The sequence below is a fragment of the Arachis hypogaea genome, chromosome 15 (genome assembly GCF_003086295.3).
Source record: "Arachis hypogaea cultivar Tifrunner chromosome 15, arahy.Tifrunner.gnm2.J5K5, whole genome shotgun sequence".
NCBI lineage: Eukaryota > Viridiplantae > Streptophyta > Magnoliopsida > Fabales > Fabaceae > Arachis > Arachis hypogaea.
Window position 1 is genome coordinate 148,422,379 of NC_092050.1, and position 22,634 is coordinate 148,445,012.

At 31.9% G+C, this 22,634-nt stretch overlaps 3 protein-coding genes across 5 annotated transcripts; 2 read left to right on the forward strand and 1 right to left on the reverse strand.

The window, feature by feature from the left end:
* Positions 1-1,157: 1,157 nt before the first annotated feature.
* Positions 1,158-2,660, forward strand: LOC112751214 (pentatricopeptide repeat-containing protein At1g08070, chloroplastic-like). Its single transcript, XM_025800277.3, has one exon. The coding sequence runs from the start codon at positions 1,158-1,160 to the stop codon at positions 2,658-2,660; it is 1,503 nt and encodes a 500-aa protein (XP_025656062.2).
* A 12,591-nt stretch (positions 2,661-15,251) lies between these two features.
* Positions 15,252-18,765, forward strand: LOC112751215 (rop guanine nucleotide exchange factor 9). The gene is made up of 7 exons (XM_072217193.1): positions 15,252-16,324; positions 16,438-16,554; positions 16,656-16,810; positions 16,974-17,048; positions 17,142-17,417; positions 17,514-17,831; positions 18,022-18,765. The coding sequence occupies exons 1-7, from the start codon at positions 16,060-16,062 to the stop codon at positions 18,430-18,432; spliced, it is 1,617 nt and encodes a 538-aa protein (XP_072073294.1). The 5' UTR covers positions 15,252-16,059; the 3' UTR covers positions 18,433-18,765.
* LOC112751216 (probable protein ABIL5) lies at positions 18,731-21,722 on the reverse strand. 3 transcript variants are annotated; one of them, XM_072217195.1, is made up of 9 exons: positions 21,586-21,722; positions 21,314-21,476; positions 21,140-21,222; positions 20,209-20,356; positions 19,798-19,897; positions 19,612-19,648; positions 19,328-19,482; positions 19,171-19,241; positions 18,731-19,080 (listed from the first exon to the last, which is right to left on the reverse strand). In XM_072217195.1, the coding sequence occupies exons 1-9, from the start codon at positions 21,588-21,590 to the stop codon at positions 18,994-18,996; spliced, it is 849 nt and encodes a 282-aa protein (XP_072073296.1). In that variant the 5' UTR covers positions 21,591-21,722; the 3' UTR covers positions 18,731-18,993. The 3 variants fall into 3 exon arrangements, with proteins under 3 accessions (XP_072073296.1, XP_072073297.1, XP_072073295.1); XM_072217196.1 differs by having other exon boundaries at positions 19,171-19,235; positions 19,328-19,485; XM_072217194.1 differs by having other exon boundaries at positions 19,328-19,485; positions 21,586-21,711.
* Positions 21,723-22,634: the final 912 nt, after the last annotated feature.

A 22,634-nucleotide genomic window follows, 5' to 3' on the forward strand; every position in this document is an offset into this window, starting at 1 on the left:
AGGAACGAGATAACTTTTTAAATATAATTTATTTAGTCTATTTATATTTGTATACGTTTATTAGTATGTATGGTCAAAGTATTTAAATGAAAAAAGAGTTTAAATAGTAATGGGGTTTTTACTCGAACTTTTAAACATAACATTCTCATTGTACCACTATCATCGAGTTGGTATACGAAGAGATTAAAAAACCGAAACCAAAATATTCTAGTTATAATCGTAAATTTTCTCTGCTGTAAAGGTAATATACATACGATATGTAGTTTTATTTATTTTAGTGATTGATTATTTTGTTAAAATAATATATATAGCCAATATGTATAAATATATAAATGCATACAACTATTTTATACATACTCATAGAATTATTGAAATTACAAAAAAAATGTTTGAAATATTTTAGAAGAAATGAATACATGCAACAACGTATTTAATTATTTAATGAATTGCAAACTTTTAATAAATTATAACTTTTTTAATAAATTACAATTCATGAAAAGAGAGAATATTTTCAAAAATAATATATGAGGAGTGTTAGAAGGTTAAATTTATAGCCATCAATTAGTCACTATTTTTAATAGTGTAAAATTATATCTAATAGTATATAATTTTTTTTACTAATTAAATACCGGTCAAATTTTAATAAAAATGTGACCCAAAACTTTTTTATAATATATATCTTACAGTGTCTTCTTTATCTCTCTCTATCACCAGTCAGTCTCATCTTCGTCGCCCCTCAACTCCCAAACATATTTAACTGGGAGTTGATCCAAAGAAGAATAAATAAAAGATTTTCTTTTTCGAAAATTAAATCCCAAGGATAAGCCATGAAAATGAGAGAGATTTTTCTTTTTCATTTTTGCAAACAGAACTAGCAAAAATGAATTAGAAAAAAGTGAATTATTTTTGTTTTCATACGCAGCAAAATTGAGTTCGTTAGAATAGGTTGTTACATTCAAAATTTTAGGTTTATTTTCGTTGGTTTCATGTCCGAAAATGGGTGATTATTTTGTGCCACATCTTTGCAGTACCAAGGATTAAAAATTACAAATCACAACTCATATCAATTGGATTAAATAGCTCTAGGAGCGTTCTTTTTTCCCATGTCAAGTTGTAGCATCAAGAAATGCCTCCAAGTATTGGAGAAATGCAAAAGCATGAACCAACTCAAGCAAGCACACGCTCAATTCTTCACCAATGGCCTTCACCATAACACCTTCGCACTCAGCAGGCTCCTCGCTTTCAGCACCCACCATCACGGAATCCTTGCTTATGCATTTAGAGTTTTCCAACACATTCACAATCCCACACTTTGCATATTCAATACTGTCCTTAACGCTTTCTTCATCAATGGCAACCCTAAAGGCACAGTATATTTGTTCATTGACATGGTGCGCCGTGGATTGAACCCTGATCACTACACCCTTCCTTGCGTGTTGAAGGCGTGTACCTCGCTTGAAAGTGTTTCCTTGGGGGAGATTGTTCATGGGTATGGATCAAAATTGGGGCTTTTATGTGATGTCTTTGTGGGTAATGGTTTGATTTCGTTGTACTCTGCCTGCTGTGATCTTGTGGCTGCACGCAAGGTGTTTGATGAAATGCCTAATTTGAATGCTGTGTCTTGGACTATGATGATCGCAGGGTATGCTAAGGTGGGCGACATTGATTCAGCAAGGCTTTTCTTTGATGAAGCACCTGAGAGGGACAGGGGAATATGGGGTGCCATGATTTCTGGTTATGTGAAGAACAATTGCTTCAATGAAGGACTTCATCTATTTCGTTTAATACAGTCTACTGATGAGGTGCCAGATGAGTCTATATTAGTAAGCATTCTTTCTGCCTGTGCCCATTTGGGGGCTTTGGATATTGGCATTTGGGTACACAGATATCTGAATGAAGCAAGGGTTACATTTAGCATTCGTTTGAGTACCAGTTTGTTGGACATGTATGCAAAATGTGGTCACTTGGACATGGCTAAAAGACTATTTGATTCCATGAAAGAGAGAGACGTTGTGTGTTGGAATGCAATGATTTTTGGGATGGCAATGCATGGAGATGGAATAAGCGCACTCCAGTTGTTTTCGGATATGGAAAAGGCAGGGATAAAGGTGGATGATCTAACATTCATAGCCATTTTTACAGCTTGTAGTTATTCCGGTATGGTACTTGAAGGTCTGAAATTGTTAGATAAGATGTGTAATGTGCACAAGATTAAGCCGAAGATCGAACATTACGGTTGTCTAGTTGACTTGCTCAGTCGAGCTGGTCTCTTCAAAGAAGCCATGGTTATGATAAGAAGAATAAGAGATTCAAGCAGCGGCACCTCTGAAGAGGCATTGTCTTGGAGGGCCTTTTTAAGTGCATGCTGCAACCATGGACAAACTAAAATTGCCGAATTTGCAGCTGCCAAACTCTTGAAGTTGGAGAACCACAGTGGTGTCTATGTTTTGCTTTCAAATTTATATGCAACAACCGGGAAATACAGTGAAACAAGAAGGGTTAGGGATATGATGAAGAATAAAGGATCAGAGAAAGCACCAGGTTGCAGCTCAGTTGAGATTGATGGGGTTATTAGTGAATTCATTGCCAGTGAAAAAACTCATCTACAAATGCATGAAATACACTCAGTTTTGAAGAAAATGCATATGCAATTGGATTAACATTTCTCGTTGACATGAAACATATTCTGTTGGCTAGTTGACACACATTATATATTTTGACCACTCAGACGAATAAATAAACGAAGAGGTTTGTTAATAATTAGATGGATATAATCTAGTATTTTTTAATAATAAATATTTAAATAATATTATATATTAAAATTTGAATATTTAATTTAGCATATAAATATAAAAAAATTAAGAGTACTGTACTCTAGGATAACATTAGGATTCACGTAATAAGTAGTACTAAAGATTTTGAAAGAAGAAAAAAAAAACCATTTATGCCCGCAAACCTTTTCAATTTGTTTAAGAACACCAATTTAGCAAATTCCATAACATAAAACCCTCAATTTTCCTAACTATGATAGACCACTATGATAGACCACTGTGCAAGTTTGGATACTTTTATAGTTGACTTGACGTATCTTGCGGTAGGTAATTTTCTTATTAGAAGACACCATCTTCAGACTGAAGGAAAATGTTGTAATCAACAGACGCAAATGCAAATGAAATTGTGAGCTCAGTTGATATTTAAGTACGCAGGAACTTGATATTTTTTATAAGGTGGCTACTCCAATGAAAATTTTATGATTGTCATCATGTGAAAATATTTCATTTTGACCATTGGATGATAGATTGTAGGGCTTGATTTTTACTTGAAGTAAAAGTGTTACCTTTATTCAAAATGTTGCTAAACAAATAAGTTACACTTTTTAAACAAGGATCATCATGAAAAGATGTTTTTGGCATCTTCATGGGAGTAGTTGCCTTTTTATAAATAGCCACTTCTCATGAGTTATCGCCATCGCTAGCTTTTCCTTTCAGGCTTTCGCATTGAGCTCCTTCAAAGACTTCTAATTAGGTCTAACACCTTAAATCAAATATATTTTAAAAAAAAATTTTAAATGAAGTGTCATTTATTGGGAAAAACATCTCTTTTAAGCATTATACAAAATAAAGGAGAGTACATAAAGATACTTAAGCATTATGTATATGTATTTGCAAAAGAAAATTCAAGCATATATAAATTTTATAATAATAATAATAATAATAATTTTTGAAGAATGCTAGGGGCCAGCAATTTTGATATTTTGTAATCATCAATTGACCATCAATAGTATTTTTAATGATGTGAGATTACATCTAATGGTGGGAGATCACTCACTTTTGTTTTGATGATTAAGTGTTAGCCAGAAAACACAAAAATTGCTGGCCCCTAAACTTTTCCTAATAATAATAATACATAAAATATGTATGTACACACTAATTTAAATACTTATATGTAATATAATAATGATAACAATATTAATAACACAAATAAAAAATCCCGTGTAGGATCATATTTTTATGCAGGCACATGCTCAGGTAGAAGCAAGAGAATATTTGTTTTCACAAAAATTTTGATAAAAAAACATAAATATATATAAAATTTAATATTTATCTTTTTGTTATATTATGTTTATCCTAAAATAAATAAATAAATAAATTAAAAAAATAATGATAATTAATTTCATGATACTAGTTAATTAGAAGTTATTTGGAATATGTCTTAAAATATCAATAGTTTATTTAAGTAAGTGTCAAAAATTTAAATTTTATTTTGTATATATAATAATTTATTGGATAATGACAAACTCTTAAATGAAATTCAGATCTACAACAGATTAATTCTTGATTTATTATGCTAGCGTATATTATAAAAAAAAATAAAATATCTATACATAAATTTTACTTTATATATTTTTAATAAAACGGAAAGAGTATGTAAGGATAATAAAATTGTGAAAGAATAATGAAAGAAAAGAAAAAATGAAGAAATTTTATTGATTGTTGATTGATTGAAATTGTAAACTATAAAAGTAAAACTAAATATATATAGAGTATTGACCTATGAAAGATAAAAGCAAATAAAGATAAGATAAGGATAAACAAAGATAACATAATAATAAAGACTAAAATTATAACTGAATTTGTGTATTCTGTTAGGCTGAATTTGTGGGTCGTGAGACTTTTTTATTGTTGTCATGGGCTAAGGTGGAAGAGTGATTTAATACGCTCTCGCAAGCTAGAGGACTAAAGATGTTAAGAACACCAAGCTTATTCAAATTAAGATGGAAGGGTTGAGAAGACAAATGCTTGGTAGTTGCCTAGAAGAGGGAATGGGGAGGAGTTTCATCACTCCAACTTGAGCTTTTTGTCAAACCAAGTGACAATCAACCTCTAAATGTTTGGTCCGTTCATGAAAAATCGGGTTAGCAGCAATATGAAGAGCACTCTGAGTATCACAATATAAAACTGGTGGACGGATAGGAGAGATGCGTAAAAATTGTAATACATTTAGTATCCATTGAAGTTCACAAATTGTGTTAGCAAGTGCACGATATTCTGCTTCAGTGGATAATCGAGTAACGGTGGTTGGTGGTTTGTTTCTTGTCTTCTAAGAGACTAAAGAACTGCCTAAAAAAAATAATAACATGTTAAAGATCGTCGAGTGTCAGGACATCCGGCCCAATCAGAGGCAGATTTAGGGGACCAGCATGGCCCCACTAAATTTTCAAAACTTAAAATACATTAGATATAATGTTTAAAAGTCGTGACAAATATACTTTTTAGTTCAGTGGTTAAAGGGAGGCATTATATACTTCAAAGCATGAATTCAAGTCCCATATCATGCATTTAAAATTTATTTTCTTTTGTTCTTTCAATTATTTTTTTATAATTTTTCTATTTATTATTATATAAAAATACTTTGATTTTTATAATAATTTTTAATTGAATGTAATAAGAAAATATATACATAAAAATAAATTAGATTAAATTTTATTTTGTATAATATTAAAATCAAAATATATTAAGTGAATTATTTATTAATATAAATATATCTTATATATTATATTCATTAATTTATTTTAAATACATATATTAAAAGTATTAGAAAAATAAATTTATATTATTTATGCTATATCTTTTATAATAAGAATAAAATTCAATTTTTTTTATAATTCTTCTATCTATTATTATATAAAAATATTTTAGTTTTTATAATAATTTTTAATTGAATGTAATAAGAAAATATATACATAAAAATAAATTAGATTAAATTTTATTTTTTATAATATTAAAATCAAAATATATCAAGTGAATTATTTATTAATATGAATATATCTTATATATTATATTCATTAATTTATTTTAAATACATATATTAAAAGTATTAAAGAAACAAATTTATATTATTTATGTTATATCTATAAGGTCCCACATCGGTTGGGGAGGGGAATGAAGCATGCCTTATAAAGGTGTGGATACCTCTCCCTAGCGTGACATGTTTTGACGAGTGAGTGTGGGGGGTTTCGACTATCATCCCTATCGTCAAAGGTAAAATCGTGAGGCCTTGTGTGCCAAAGCGGATGATATCGTGCTAGCGGGTGGTCTGAGCTGTTATAGATGGTATCAGAGCCGGAGCCCGGATCGATGTGTCAGCGAGGGCGCGAACAATATCGTGCTAGCGGGTGGTCTGGGCTGTTACAATATCTTTTATAATAAAGATAAAAATTAAAATTTTATGGAAAAACACTTTGATATAAATAATTTTTTTAAAATTAATTTTAGTTTAAAATAATATTAAAATATACAATTTTTTTATTAAAACTTTCCGTTTTAATATGGCACTTTTAATTTTTTTATTTCCGCCCCCTCTTTATAAGATTTCTGGATCCGCCACGGGGCCCAATCAGAGTCACTGAAGTCGAGAAGCTAAATTTCCGATTCTCTTGAAAAAAAAAAAAGTCTTTTGCCGAGGCTAGTTTTCAGATATCGTAACACATGCTTGGCAGCTTGAAGATGAGATTTAGTAGGAGATGCCATAAATTGACTTAATTGTTGAGTGGCATACATGATGTTCGGTCGAGTAGTGGTGAGATAAATAAGACGCCCAACCAAACGGCGATATACAAAAGGGTCAGATAGCAGGGGATTTTTGTCTTGATATAGTCTTGTGGTACTATCCATTGGAACAGAGGCAGACTTAGCACCTAATAAACCAGAATCCTCCAAAAGATCAAGAAAATATTTTCTCTGAGATAAGCAAATTTCCTTCACTGATTGAGTAATCTCAATACCCAAAAAATATTTTAATAGACCCAAGTCTTTAATTCAAAAGTATTGGTGCAAAATAGACTTAATGGCAGCAAGTTCAGAAATAGAATTACCAGTGAGAATAATATCGTCAACATAGACTAGAAGGATAGAAATTTGAGCACCAGTAAATTTAGCAAATAAACTATAATCAGATAAGGTCTGCTGATATCCATGAGATAGCAAAAGATGAGAAAGTTTGCCATACCACATACGACTAGATTGTCGTAAACCATACAGTGATTTTAGTAGCTTGCAGCATTGATTCGGTCGAGGAGATGTAAATCTGGGTGGCAGAGTTATATAAACATCCTCAGAAAGATCCCCATGTAAGAAAGCATTATTAATATCCAACTGATGTATGGGCCAATGCTTCATAGAGGCCAATGCCAAAACTAATCTGGTGGTGGCAGGCTTGACAATAGGGGAGAAAGTTTTCAAGAAATCAACACCTTCAGTCTGAATGAATCCTTTTGCCACAAGTCGTGCTTTATATCGATCAACTGGACCATCAGGCTTGCGTTTTATGCGATAGACACATTTACAGCCAACCGGCTTAACGCCTGCAGGACAATCAACAAGACGCCAAGTTTTGTCCAGCTCAAGAGCATCTAACTCATCTTTCATAGCACTACGCCAATTAGAGTGTTGATTGGCGTCCTTAAAAGACGTTGGCTCAATGTCAGAATGTAGAGATAAAGAAACTTTTTATGTGAAGATGAAAGAGAAGAAAAAATACATGACTAAAGATAAAGGATACTTCCACTTTGAGGGAGATTGATTTGTAGAAATGAGAGAGAAATTGCACAAGTAATCAGAGAGATATGCTGGAGGTCGGTGAGGTCGGTTGGAATGACGAGGATGGAGTTGCTCAGGTGGTGAAGAGGGTGACGGGGGATGAGGAGGTGATGGTGGACTGGTGTCTAGTGCGGAAGGAGAGATGGGTGTGTGTGTTGAAAGATATTGGATGGTCATGGGTTCAACTTGGTTAGGAAATGACAGTTAGGAAGAAGGAGAGGTTGTTAGAGAAAATAAAAAATTAAATGGAGTTGGGTCAATGGGTATAGGTGAGGGTTCAACTGGAAGACTAACTAAATCTTGTTTTTGAGAATGTGTGTTTGGTAATGTTGGGATGAGTGTATGGAATTGGACATTTTTTGTGACTAAAGGCAAAATCATTTCATAAAAAAATCACATTTTTAGAAATTTCAATTCTTTTATCTTCTAAAACATAAACAATATATCCTTTAAAATCATGTTGAAATCCAATAAACACAGCCTTTTTGGCTCTTGGATCAAATTTTGATCTGTTTGCCATTAGGGTAGAAACAGAACATAAGCATCCAAAAACTTTAATGTCATGATAATTTGGTGGATGATTCAATAAAATCTCAAATGGTGTTTTAAAATTAATGGCGGATGATGGAACTCTGTTAAGTAAATAAACAGCATGTTTAACAGCATAAGACTAAAAAGATGATGGTAAATTAGATTGAAACATAAGAGCACGAGCTATATGCAAAATATGTTGATGCTTGCGTTCTACCCTTTCATTTTGTTGAGGAGTTTCAACACAACTACATTGATGAATAATGCCCTTTGAAGCATAAAAATCATGTAAAATAAATTCTGGTCTATTATCGGAACGAATAATTTTGACTTTAGAGTTGAAATGTGTTTCAACTAAAGTAATAAAATTTTTTACATGATTTTGTACTTCTCCTTTTGATTTATTAAAATAACCCATGTAAAGCTGCTAAAATCATCAACAATAGTAAAAAAATATTTATGATTATGAATAGAATTTTGTCGAAACGGACCCCAAATATCAAAATGTAATAAATCAAAACTTGCATTGACTTTGTTAAAACTTTGAGAAAATGAAATTTTTTTTTGTTTAGAAAGATGACAAATGTCACAAGTCTCGTCATGATGTATAGAGATAAAAGGAAAATATTTATGTAAATGATTAAATCTTTGTCTAGAAAGGTGTCCTAAACGAAAATGCCATATATTTGAAGGTGTAATGGGTGAAGATTGGATGAAATTTATAGAGTGTGTAGTAGATGATTTTTACCGAAATTGAATTTAAAGACATATAATCCCTCTCTCATTTTTTCCAAATCAATCGTCCCCAAATTGTTGCTCTGTAGAGTGCAAGAAGAAGATGAAAAAGTGAGTTCACATATGAGTGTTCAAGTAATTTTTGAGACGGAGATAATATTAAAGTTGAAATGAGGTAAATAAAAAACATCATGAAGAACCAAGGATTGTGAAAATTGAACAATGCCTTTATAAGAAATAGTAGTTTGAGAACCATTTGGTAAATAAACAATAATAGGAGAAATTTGTCTGTAAGAAATAAACCAAAACAAATTTGATGCAATGTGATCTGTGGCACCAGAATCAATGATCCAAGTATTCAAGAATGAATCTCGATTTAAAAAATTGTTAACAATAGAAAAAGTATTGAAAGAACAAAGATAATGAGTAGTTGGACTTGACAAAAGCTCAAGTGAATTTGAAGGACGAGTTTTTTCATTGGAAGGAAGTGCCATGAAAGAAAAGTGATGAGCTAACGAAAGATCCAAAAGAGGTTCCTCATGAAGTTGCTCGTGTGCCATTTTTCCTTGACTTAGGATAGAGTAGGGAGGTTGATTATTTATAGTGGGAGGGGAGGTTGAAGGGGTTTTAGGATCTGAATTGGGTTGGTTTATCCATGAATGTCAGTAGAGCTCAAGAGGAGCTCTGATATCATAATAAAACGGAAAGAGTACATAAAGAGTATGTAAGGATAATAAAATTGTGAAAGAATAAGGAAAGAAAAAAAAAGATGAAAAAATTTTATTGATTGTTGATTAATTGAAATTGTAAACTATAAAGATAAAATTAAATATATATAGAGTATTGACTTATGAAAGATAAAAGCAAATAAAGATAAGATAAGGATAAATAAAGATAAAATAATAATAATAAAGACTAAAATTATAACTGAATTTGTGTATTCTGAGTTGAATTTGTAGACGGAAAAGTCTACGGGCCAGCAATTTTGTTAAATTCTGGCCAGCATATAACCAGCAAAGAAAAGTGAGCCATTTGATGAAATCTTACACCAATCTCACACCATTAAAACCATCTTAATAGCTATTTGATGACTACAAATCACAAAAATTATTGGCCCCCTAGTATTCTTTTTTGTAGACTGTAAGATTTCTTTATTATTGTTATAGACTAAGACGAAAGGGTGATTTAATAATTTTTGCCCCATTATTAATTTTTTCTAAGTCTCTGTTTTTATGTAATATATTAATAGTAGTAATGATGCAAATCAAATAACTATATAAAATCATAAATTTGCATTATATATCGTGTACATTTGACAATCGCCTCAATAAAACTAAATTAAATTCACTCACATGCTAAAATATATGCGAAAAGAGAAAAGTCTAAAATAAATAATTTAAAATATGAGAATTAATAGAATAATCTGTTAAATATTTCAATGTTATTTATAATTTTTAAGATATGTCAAAAACTAAATACTAAAAACAAATTATTCAAATCTATATTCTAGATTCTGATAAATTTATGATTTAATAAACAGGTTAATTAAACTTATATTTCAAGGCAACTTTAAAATATTTAATTCATATATATAGTCATGTAAGTAAAAAAAATATAAGATTACTATATATATATATATATATATATATATATTGCTGGATTTTAAATTTTTTACTATATATCTAAACAAGAAATGATGAAAAAACTATATATAACTTCCCCTTTCTAATAATTGGTAGCACATTAACATATATATTGTGTCCATAAGAGACAAAATTATAGTGTCAACATTTTTTTTTTCTTTGAAGAAAAAAGAAAAACATTTTTCAACAGTGCCAATTAGCAAGTAAAAAATTGGTAAAATACTTATATAAATCAAACCAATGCCAATATTACATAAATCACTTAAATCAAATAACGTTACACGAATCTCAAATCATACTTTTATATAAATCGAATTAAGTTAATTCAAATTATACAATATAATAGTAAATCAAAACACATTGATTCGAATTACATGAAATAATATTGTTTGAAGTATAAATTGAATTGGCTAAATTCGAATTATACACTATAGTACTAAATATGATTCGAATTAATATGAAATAATATAAATCAAATTAATTTTGAATTAGTAAAGGTCAATAATCTGTTACAAGTAGTAAATCGAATCAAACATTGTTCCATATAATTCGAATCATACTTATTTGATTTAGTACTATAGTATATAATTCGAATTTAACCAATTCGATTTATACTTCAAATAATGTTTTCATGTAATTTGAATTAATGTGTTTCGATTTATTACTATATTATATAATTCAAATTAATTTAATTCAATTTATATAGAATTATAATTTAAGACATTGATATAACGTTATTTAGTTTAGATGATTTATGTAATGTTTTACCCTAAAAATTTCGTAACATTTTAAATTCATCGCTGGCAATCTGGCATGAAAGATGCTGAAGGAGAATCCTCAAACATATGGTCCCACTGTAGATTAGAGGGGGAAAAAAAAGGATAAGAAACAAATGCTAGTTGCTGTTGTCATTTGTATTTTTGTGGTCACTTATAAATGTTAGGCTTCATAATGAGACATCTTTTTATCTTGTCCTCTTTTTGTGTTTCATTAGTCCATTAGATATTCCTGTAATAGGTTTATATTGTCTTTATGTGTTGTGTGTGGATATGTCATAATATATAATATAAGATATTAAACTTACTACACCTAGCTAGAGTGAGATTTGAGCATTTGGTATCATGAAGGAAAAAAAAAGTAGTGAGATTTGGCACAGTTCCTTTGGTTGGTTCATTTCAAAAGCAGTAAACCATATGAAAGAAATAATTTAAATCAAGGGTATTAAAATAATGATAGTTAATAGAAGATTAGAAATTTCACTTATGACAATTCACAAACTCAGATCAACATGGTATAAGTAGTGCATGTCATGATTTTTTCAACATTGGCAGTTATATATGTTCGAACGGATTTGCGCTATATTATTTTTAAGTAAAATATAAATGAATATAATATCTCACACCCTAGATATATATGCTCATCATAAGAATTTTTTTATTGCAAATAACGAGTTCCCTGTATCCTAAAGAGATTGACCAGCGACCCAGATAAGATTATAATATCTGTTAAGCTTTTTGCATAATAATAATAATAATAATAATAATAATAATAATAATAATAATAATAATAATGTCTATTTCATTAACTTTTGAAGCTTAGTTAGCTTTTTGTGTTAAGGTTTCTGTGTACACTTTATTCTGATGATGAGGTTGGACAGAACATATATACAATAAGATTGCCTCAGAGATTTGTAAGAGAAATATTTTAGGTACTATTTGGAGGATGTAAATTTTATTGTAACGTACAATATATATATAATATTTTGTCACCTCAATTATGTGGTAATCAAATATTAATAGCGTTCCAAGAAACACAAAGGACCAACTAGTCTGACCAGTTGGATTGAAAATTGACTAATCGTTGCAGAAAGGTTTTCTATATATATATATATATATATATATATATATTTGGACAAGATTTAAATTCACTTAAATCTTTAATATTTTACAAAAGAAAAATCTAAGATTTTCCTTTACTTTCTTTTTGCCTTTCTGGTGACAATACATAAGTTGTTTTATATACACATAAATGTAATTATCTCATATATGTTCAGTCTTTTTTTTTCCTAAAAAAAGTGTAAATAATTTCTTTATTTTCTAATACGTAAATTATTACAATCTAATAACAAATGTTAGTTTTATTTATTTATTTGACGAAAAATTGCACTTGTAGACTATAATATCATTGAAAATATGAGAGGGTAAAACTGGGAGGACAACGTAAGCCTTTTTGGTAATACTGGGCCACAGGGCTTCATAATTGGGGCTATCAACTTGTTTAGCAGAAATTTAGCCCAAGGTCTTAACTAGACAAAATGGTTTTTGTCACATACTTTTCTCTATTGAAATTTGTTATGTTCTTTTTCGAGTTAAGCTTCAAAGTAGTTCCTAAAGTTGCACTCGAGTCTCAAAGTGATCCCTGAAATTAATAATTTCTCACATTCGACCCCGAAATTGCACTCCGGAACTCATAGTAGTCCCTGAGACATTTCTCATTCATCAGAACCTTAAAACGACGTCATTTTGAACAAAAAAAAAAAAGGTGCAGCATAGACCCCCCAATTCCAACAAAAAAAATGGAAAAAAGAAAAAAAAAATGTAGCGTAGAACCACCCCCTCCCTTCCCAATTCCCAATCTGTTCCATCTCCATCTCCAACCTTCCCCTTCCTCTTCTCCTTCCCCATCCCCATTCCCATCCCCTTATCCTTCCCCTTCCTCTTCCCCTTCCCCATTCCCATCCCCATCCCCAACCTTCTCCTTCCTCTTCTCCTTCCCGTTCTCCTTCCCCATCCCACTCCCATCCCCTTCTCCTTCCCCTTCCTCTTCTGATTAAATGGGTCATGCAACTAGCTTCATTCCAAAGCATCCAACTCCTCTATTTCAGACCAAAAAACTCTTTTAAATTTTTTTACTATTAATTACCACCACTGCAAACAAAAAAGAAATAGCAAATTTAATAACAAAATCCTTGAAATCAATTAAATCCTGAACACTATTCTTTCCACTCTCATCATTGCTCTCACACTCTGTCCGCCGCTCAACCTCCGTCACGCAGCACCAACAACCACCCGACTCTCACTCCTCGTCCTTTTCCATCTTCATCTTCTCATCTAGCAGCGACAACAACAACAACCAGAGCATATATGTGAAAGGGGAAGGAGAAGGTTGGGGGAAGCAGAAGGAGAAGAAAAAGGAGAATGTTGAGAAAGCAGAAGAGGAAGGAGAAGGAGAAGGAGAAGGAGAAGGAGTTGGATATGGGGATGGGGAAGGGGAAAGGGAAGGAAAAGGGGTTAGGGATGGACATGAGGATGGGGATGGGGAAAGAAATAGATTGGGAATGGGGTTTGGGGGAGGGGGGAGGGGGGAGGGGGTGGTTCTACGCTAGGCTTCTTTTTTTTTTCTTTTTTCTTTATTTTTGGTTCGAATTAGGGGTCTACGTTGCACCCTTTTTTTTATTTTTTAATTTTTGGTTAAAACGACGTCGTTTTAAGGTTCTGATGAATGGAAAATGCCTCAAGAACTATTATGAGTCCTGGAGTACAATTTTGGGGACGAATTTGAGAAATTATTAATTTCAAAGATCACTTTAAAGATCAAGTGCAATTTCAGGGACTACTTTATAGCATATCTCGTTATTTTTCACTTGAAATTTGTCAGTTTGGTTAGTAAATAGGAAAAGCATTCTTTCAAGCCCTGTGTGGATATGGCCCATATGATTAAAGCCCAAATCTCAAAGGCTAGAAAAGCCTTTCGGACTACCAAAAACCCCAAAAGACCAATTTTATTTTCAATTAAAAGCCCACAAAAAATTAACCAAACTTAGATTCTGCTTAGCTACTATCCCAAAAAATAAAAAATTCAGAATAGCCATTTGTTTGTGTGTCCCAAAAAATAAAAAAACTTCTAAGTTTTACACTAACCACGCCTCCACAAAATCTCTATTATGAATGATAGAAGAGGAATAATTATTTCAGATAGTTAGCTTTGTTCTCTCTTTGGGCCTTGGCCCCGATGGTTCACCAAAAATATATGTGTCATGTGTGTTCCAAGTGAATAACTAAATAAAACAAACTAAATCTTATAATATTAGATAGATAAAAGAATCAACACTAATAATTGTTTATGTATCAACATAACACCGCACAATATTTAATATATGTATTCCTACGTTTAATTTATTGATTATAATTAAAATCTTGAAAATTTATCATAATTGTAATTTATGATAGAGAAAATATACAGAAGTATAATTTATTATAAAATGTAAAAAATAAATTTGATTTAACAGGATAATATTAAGTAATTTTAAAAACTTAAACTTTGGAGATGAGTGATTTTATGATAAAGACTAAAAATTTTAATTTATAAATAAATATTAATCAGTTTATTTTTCATATACAATTTTTTGTATATAATGATTTCACATAAATATAAAAAAACGACGATTAATAACTTAATAAAATCTAACGAACAAAAAATATGTAAAATATACGTTATTTAAAAACAACTCTTCAAAAAACAAACAAAATTTTGTTATTTATATATAAATTTTTATGTACATATTACATCGAGTATCAAACTAAGAAAAACAAAATTACGAGAGACAACCTGCACTTTGGGGACACGCTAGTAAATATTAAGAGTTTAGGAATTCAAATTTTATTTTGTGTATATAATTACCAATGAAAATTTCTCAAATGTACAATTATATTATATATATAACAAATATTGTTGATGCTTAAAAAGTAAAAAGAAAAAATGTATTTACTATATTAAGCTAATGATATTTTCTCATAGCAGTCCAAAATATTTTTCGTTTTGATGAGATAGCATTTCAAAGTATACAACTCCCTTTTATGTAAAATTATGTCCTAATTAATAATTACTAATAGTTAGTGTCAGGTGTGCACGTAATCGAAGCCACCTAATTAATATTATTATGTACAGTATCAGGGAGTTACAATATCAATAGCTTGTTCTAATTATAGTCCAGCTCAATTTGAGGCTCTCCGCCAATTAATCCAATTCCCAATCCAAATTAACAAAATTATTATGACCCTTAATGTATGCCATTTTTCCGCATTCATTCATTCACTTTATCATATACTTCTTTTTCTTCAATATGTACCATTTAATTTCATTTTTTCAATTTTAGACAGTAAGTATATATCTTTGATAAGAACAAAGCAATTATGGTAGAGAATTAGAGGGAGAAAAAAATGGTTCAGTGATTAAGGGTCTATGGTTTTTAGAGTCAATTATGGTAAAAGCAAAAGGCTAGTATTAACCTCACATTTCATTCATTCATGAAACAAACTCAACAGATTACTTCCCATTTCTTTCAACCATATCAAAAACATGCACACCACATGTTCAATGAAAGTCCATTGTGGTCCCTAGACTCCCCCAGGTAGTTTTGTTTACAACATCTTATTTTGTTTGAAGGTTTCTGTTCTATCTTTCATTGATCAAGTAGTACTTTTGGTGTTGGTGCTATATCAAGAAGAAGAAGCAGGAAAAGGTTTCTTTTGACTTTTTGAATCTAATCAACAATGGTTCGCCATTTCGGTCATTCACACAGCATGCAGAAGTCAAAATCTTTTCATTTCAGGAGGATGTTTGATATCCCAAAGAGCCATATTCATGGCTTATTCGATAGGGATAACGACGAAGATGATGAAAACAATAAGATTTACTCGAGAAGCTACGAGTCAAGAAATACATTCGAAGTTAAGCCAATTGGACGTGTCCTCAATAATGATCAAGCAACAAGTTCAGGTGTTCAAATACCAAAGATTCCTCCCAGGCCCCCAACTGGTATATATAACATTATTACCCTTTACCTTTTATGTCAAGCTTGTTATTGGTTCTAGATTGCAGTTAAATCAATCTAGTATAAAGTTTTCTTTCTTTTTTGTTCTATTGTTCAGAAGCTGACATGATCAAGGATAGGTTTGGTAAGTTACTTTTAGGAGAAGACATGTCAGGTGCAGGAAATGGTGTTTCTTCAGCATTGGCTTTGTCAAATGCCATAACAAATCTAGCTGGTATGTAAAGGACATATATTTTCAGATTGTTACCAATTGGATCTGTTGTCTCATGAAATGTCCATTTTCAATAATCCGGTTGTGGTTTTTATGCTATGCAGCATCTGTTTTCGGAGAAATATCGAAGCTGAAGCCAATGTCTCCAGATAAGAAGGCCAGGTGGCGAAAAGAAATCGAGTGGCTTCTATCGGTGACTGATCACATTGTTGAATTTGCTCCATCACAGCAGTTAGCTAAAAATGGAACAACCATGGAGGTGGGCACCCCCTAAGCCTAACACGACCTCCTCTTTTGTGTAGCTTTAGGACCGGCTATGTTAAGCTTAGTTATAAAGTTTAACTCCGAGTTAACTTATAGTAAAGATTTTATTTTCAGTGGTTCATACTTCATATAAAATAATATGTTATGGCTTCATGTAGATCATGACGACACGACAAAGAGCAGATTTGGTCGTGAACATCCCTGCCTTGCGCAAACTTGATGCAATGCTCATTGTAAGTAGCTAACTATATGATCCTTTTTTCTGCATAACTATTCAAATGGCTTTGTTTCAATCACTTTGAATTAACTACTTAGCAATGGAACAGGATACCTTGGATAACTTTAGAGATCACAATGAATTCTGGTATGTTGATAAAAGCGACGAGAAGGGCGACGATAAAACCAGCAATCAAAGGAAGAATGACAAGTGGTGGCTGCCAACAGTTAAGGTTCCACCAACAGGTTTGTCAGATCTAGCTTTGAAATGGATACAGTGTCAAAAGGACTCTGTTAACCAGGTTCTCAAGGCAGCCATGGCAATAAACGCGCAAGTGCTAGCAGAGATGGCAATCCCTGATAACTATATGGAATCTCTCCCCAAGGTAATGTATAAAATTAGACCAAAAGAGTCTAACTGGCTCATATACTTCGTCAGAACTAAGAATTTCAGTTGATGTTCTGCTTCACTCCTTTCGCAGAATGGCAGAGAAAGCCTTGGTGAATCAGCATACAAGATCATTACTGAGGATTTCTTTGATCCTGGTCAATTCCTCCAAACAATGGACATGTCAACAGAACATAAGGTGCTTGACCTGAAGAATAGGATTGAAGCTTCTATAGTTATATGGAAAAGGAAGATGAACAACAAGGATAGTAGCAAATGGAGTTCAGCAGTGAGCATGGGGAAAAGGGAACTCTTTGAGGAGAGAGCGGAGACGGTATTGCTGCTAATCAAGCAGAACTACCCAGGACTTCCACAATCTCAACTTGATATTTGCAAAATCCAATATAACAAGGTGAAAACAACATTCCACCTAAGCACATATTTGGTTTGCTTCTCAAATTGTTTGTGTTCAGGATTTCGTGAAGAAATAAAAACAAAACTTTTGTAGATGCCACTATTGTAATTAAAACGTATAAACAGAAACTTGGAAATAGAAACTATTTGGGTACTAATGAAGTTTGATTCTTTCCAAATATGTGCAGGATGTGGGACACGCCATTCTAGAAAGCTACTCAAGAGTAATAGAAAGCCTAGCTCACACAGTTATGTCAAGGATTGAGGATGTCTTATATGCTGATTCATTGACACGTAATCCGTCATTGGCAGTGAGTAAAAACAGGAGGTTCTCACCTGTTTCTTCGTCTGCAAGTGGGGAGAGATCCCCAAATGCTGAGGAAGAAGAGGCAGGAACCTCACAACATTCTGACGAGACACCAACGGCATCAATGACTCTCTCAGACTTCATGGGTTGGAGTGCATCCAAGGAAGGGAGTGATCATGTAAAGACTACAGGAGACTTAGATGAAAGCTTAGCAACAACACCAAAGAGAGCATACTATGTGGATAAGCTTGAAAGCTTGACTTCGATGAAAAGTCCTATAGGCCGAGATTGATGTTAATATCAAAGAAGGAGCAAGGTAGAACACAAATAAACAACATTTACAGAGCAGATGTAGACACCCAATATAGAGTCTTATGCTTCTTAAATATCAGGCTTGTACATTATTTCAGTCAGGCTCTTAGGTTTTGAATTTTCTGCACTGCTTGTAAATTCTTTATTCCTTTACTTCTTTAAGGTAGTGGAAGATTTGTGCTGCTTCTGGTGTATATATTTAGTATTTCATAAGATAATTTTGTTCATTTGTCAGAAATATGAAATAAAACTAAAGCAAAACATGAGAATCTAGCAGCTTTCTGGGAAATAATGTTTAGGACTATTTGTTTAAAACTTGTGTTAAGCATAAAAATGTCTTGTTCCTAAGTTCACAAAAGAGTAAGACAATGTTTGAGAAGAGCCTAAACTACATAGTAGCTTTTAGTGTTTGGTTCTTGATTACCACAGATAACATTAAATTGCAACATATGCACATGAGGAAACAATTCCAGAAACAAATGAACAACCAAGAGTGATGAAGACTAGAAGATGAAGCTATACATTGTTAACAGTCTAGTTTTCAAAGGGTTCGTTTAGTACGCCGTAGAAGCCATAAGATGTCACTGCCATGCAACGATCTTCTATGACGTCCAATCTTCGGGGTACCCTACAAACAATCAAGCAATGCACATTAAGAAATCTATGAGAAAGAGAACCTGGTTTAGTATGCTGCTAGAGTGTTGAAGACAAAACTCACTTGGAAATGAAATGTGGGATTTGAAACTTTGGTTAATACTGATAAACCATCGCGAACAGGTACTACTGCAGCTTTAATATGAAAAGAAAGTTACATTAGAACATAAAATTATTTTGAATAAGGTTTATTGGGCATTAAAAGAGCATAAGGTGCTTACCTATGGCCAAATTTTTATGGTCACTAACTGTAGTAGTGGTTGACTTCATATTCTTTGATGAAAGTGGTTTCTGAGTGTACATAAAAAGAGGTAAATCTTCATGTGTCTCCAGTACATGTTTATCTTCCAGTTTTGAAGAAACTTCACTTTCAGGTCTTCTGCATTGAATGAGGGGAAAAAATGTAACAACTATCGAACTAAAGTTTACGTTATTTCACTTTCATAATGAAAATTCTGAGAATCAGAAAACATATGTTCAATTTTATTGAGGAATGAAGAGGTACCTTGATTTTTCACTGCTTGATCTCTCAAGAGTGATTGCTGATCATGGAAAGTAATTAAAAATATAAAATTAGGGGGGGAAAAACAAGATGATGGAACAACAGTGATAATTCAATGTAACTGATTTGCAAAGTTTGTTGTGCCTATCAGGGGAAAAAAAAAATCAATGGATGACATGAAGTATTTACGTGTCGATAAATATCTTGAATGGAATCTTGGCAAGTTCTCCCTCCATTGCATCTTGGTGAGGGCAAGCTTATCAGCATATTGTTCACATGAGAGAAGTCTCTGTCAAAAAGCACCATCTTTAGTAACTGTGTTGAATATTTTAGAATTTTGTTTATTCTTTTATCAATTGAACATTTATACACAAGTTGTGGTACCTACTAATTGCTTATAATGTGGTTAGAAATTCTTCATCATTGAATATAAGTTATGTTACTGCTTAGCAGTCAAATAAACCACAGATTAAGGCATTAAGCAACAAAACAAAAACTACTAACTAAAATAAACAGTTCTAAAATTAATATATCAAACTGGTGTGAGAATATTAGTACTGTTATGCATAATTTGAGCTAAGTGCAAAGTAGAATACTAACCTGTTTGAGGCATTGGATTCTTAACTCAGCATCAGAAAATGCATTTGTTTGAGATATAAGGGCATCAAGATTGGCAGAAACATTTCCAAGATGATCAACTACAGTGACCACTGCCCTGCATATGTATTCTTTTGTGTTCTCCACAACACTGCAAGAATGTAACAAGTTCCAATTTGTCAGTGTCATGTTAACATGTGAAGCAACCAAACAAACTTTCTCATAGAAAAAAAAAACTTAGAAAGTGCATGTACCAAGAAAGATAGAAATTTTTAAATGGGTTACCTGGATAATCCAAATTTAAAAGTGTTTTGCAGCATGTTCTAGATTTATAAGCAAAATATGTGGGATTCAAAAATCCCACAATAAGATATGGTTAATATATTTGTGTTTAGCCTAAAGAGGATAAAATTTTCATTACCCTTCCTCATATAGTCCATTTTCCCTACTAGTTTAGCAAACATGTTAAAGAAAAGAAAAGAAAAGGCTCATTGATTTGTGGGATATTCCAACAGTAACAGAATCTGTGAGTGAGTGGTCCCCTATTATACAAATGCAAAAAAATGTTTGATATATATATATATATATATATATATATATATATTTTTCATTTCTTCGTTAACAAAAAAAAAAAAAAAAAAAAAAAAAAACCTTAATATGTATTATTGTCCGTGGCTATACACTATGGTATATGAATCTAAGACCAAGTTTGATCTGATATAGGCGCTGCACTGTGTTAGAAAATTCTCCATCAAAAGAATTATTCATAACAAAAAAAATAAACTTAAAGAAAGAAACAGAAAATCTTGGCATATGCATGAACCTCCACAAGGTGTATGAATTCTCCAGAAGGCTGAATCCAAAGGCAGAGAATAACTCTGACATTGGCATATATATATATAGCAGCATCAGTTACTGAGTTTAGAGGACTCACTCTTTCTTTGATGTGCCTTTCAAGAATGTTGTTTCACAGAAATCTGCAGCATGGTGAAGCTGAGACCTTAGTTCTCTTAACTCCTGCCAAAAAAAAAAAAAATCAACAATGCATGAAACTGTTCCAAGGAGAAAAAACAAAGATTACAAAAACAGCATGTAATCGTAAATAAACCTGAAGAGACTTGTAAAATCCCATGCCTTCTTCTGCCTCAGCCTCAGCCTCATCTTGTTTCTCAAGAGAAAAGGACTTGAAACTCAGCTCCATGCTCTTGTTACTGATATCAGTTGAAGTGTGAACAAGTTCCTTATCTACAAGTCTGTTTTCTGAATGAGACCTGTGGATATATGCATTGGTTTTGTTGCACCTTATAATAAGATGGTGACCGAGAGGTTGAAACAAAACAAAACAAAACAAAACTCATTAAAATGACACTTTGTCTTCACCTCATTACCAATCACTCAAAATATGTTGCAAAATGACAAAATAAGTGAAATAGCAGTTTTCATTTTTAAGTCCCGTGACATTCTGTTCTTCCCTTTTTGTGAGTAGCTTTTTTGTAAATTTAAAAAGGCACGCCAATGATTCTGACACACATGGAATGGCAGAAAGCATTTAAAATATAAGTATGGCAGAAGCACAAAAGAGTGAGATTATCATCTGAAAATTCTTCTGATAGAAGACAAGATATTAGTGGTGTACAATTACTATAGTTATTATGAGATAAGATCATAATCAATAATCAATGGTTACATTAATGCAAAATGAATGGCTAGAAATAAGGGACTAGTTTTGAGTTTCGTTAGTGTTAAACAGCACATGCAATTGCAAAGGTTCATGTGAAAGTTATGCATGTGAATACAAGCTTAATTCCAACGGATGCCTCATAATGAAGAAAGGACAATGTGCTTAAGATTAATATATGGCGTGAAAATATGAAAGAAAAGAAAAGGGGGGAGAAAATAAATTTATACTTGGTTCTCCCACTACATTGACCACTATAGAAAATAGAAACGCATGTTGCTTGGAAATGCAAATTCTTAAAGTACACACAAAGGTTTTAACTTCTAAGGACGTTTAATTTTGTATATTTAGCTACGGGTGCTTCATGCATAGCTTCTCTCTTTTTTTTTGGGTAGTTGAAATTTTTCTACTCTTTTAAAAGGATAAAGTACTAAATTGGTCCTGCGTTTGGACGTAATTTTGTTTTGGTTCTTAAGGTTTAAAATGTCCTATTTGAATCCAAAAAAGTTTTATTTAGTTTTAATGTAGTCCCACCGTGAGGTCAAAGTTAAATAATTAACGAAATGTCCTACATGACAACAATACAAGAACAAGATTGATAATCTGGAGAATAAGTACAAGCTCCAGAAGCACAAAATATTTCAATAGAACTAAGGAGAATGATAAATAAATGTATTGATACATCCACGGTTGATTTTATGTCTTTGAAACTTATACTTATTTTTCAGATTATCAATCTTGTTGTTATGTA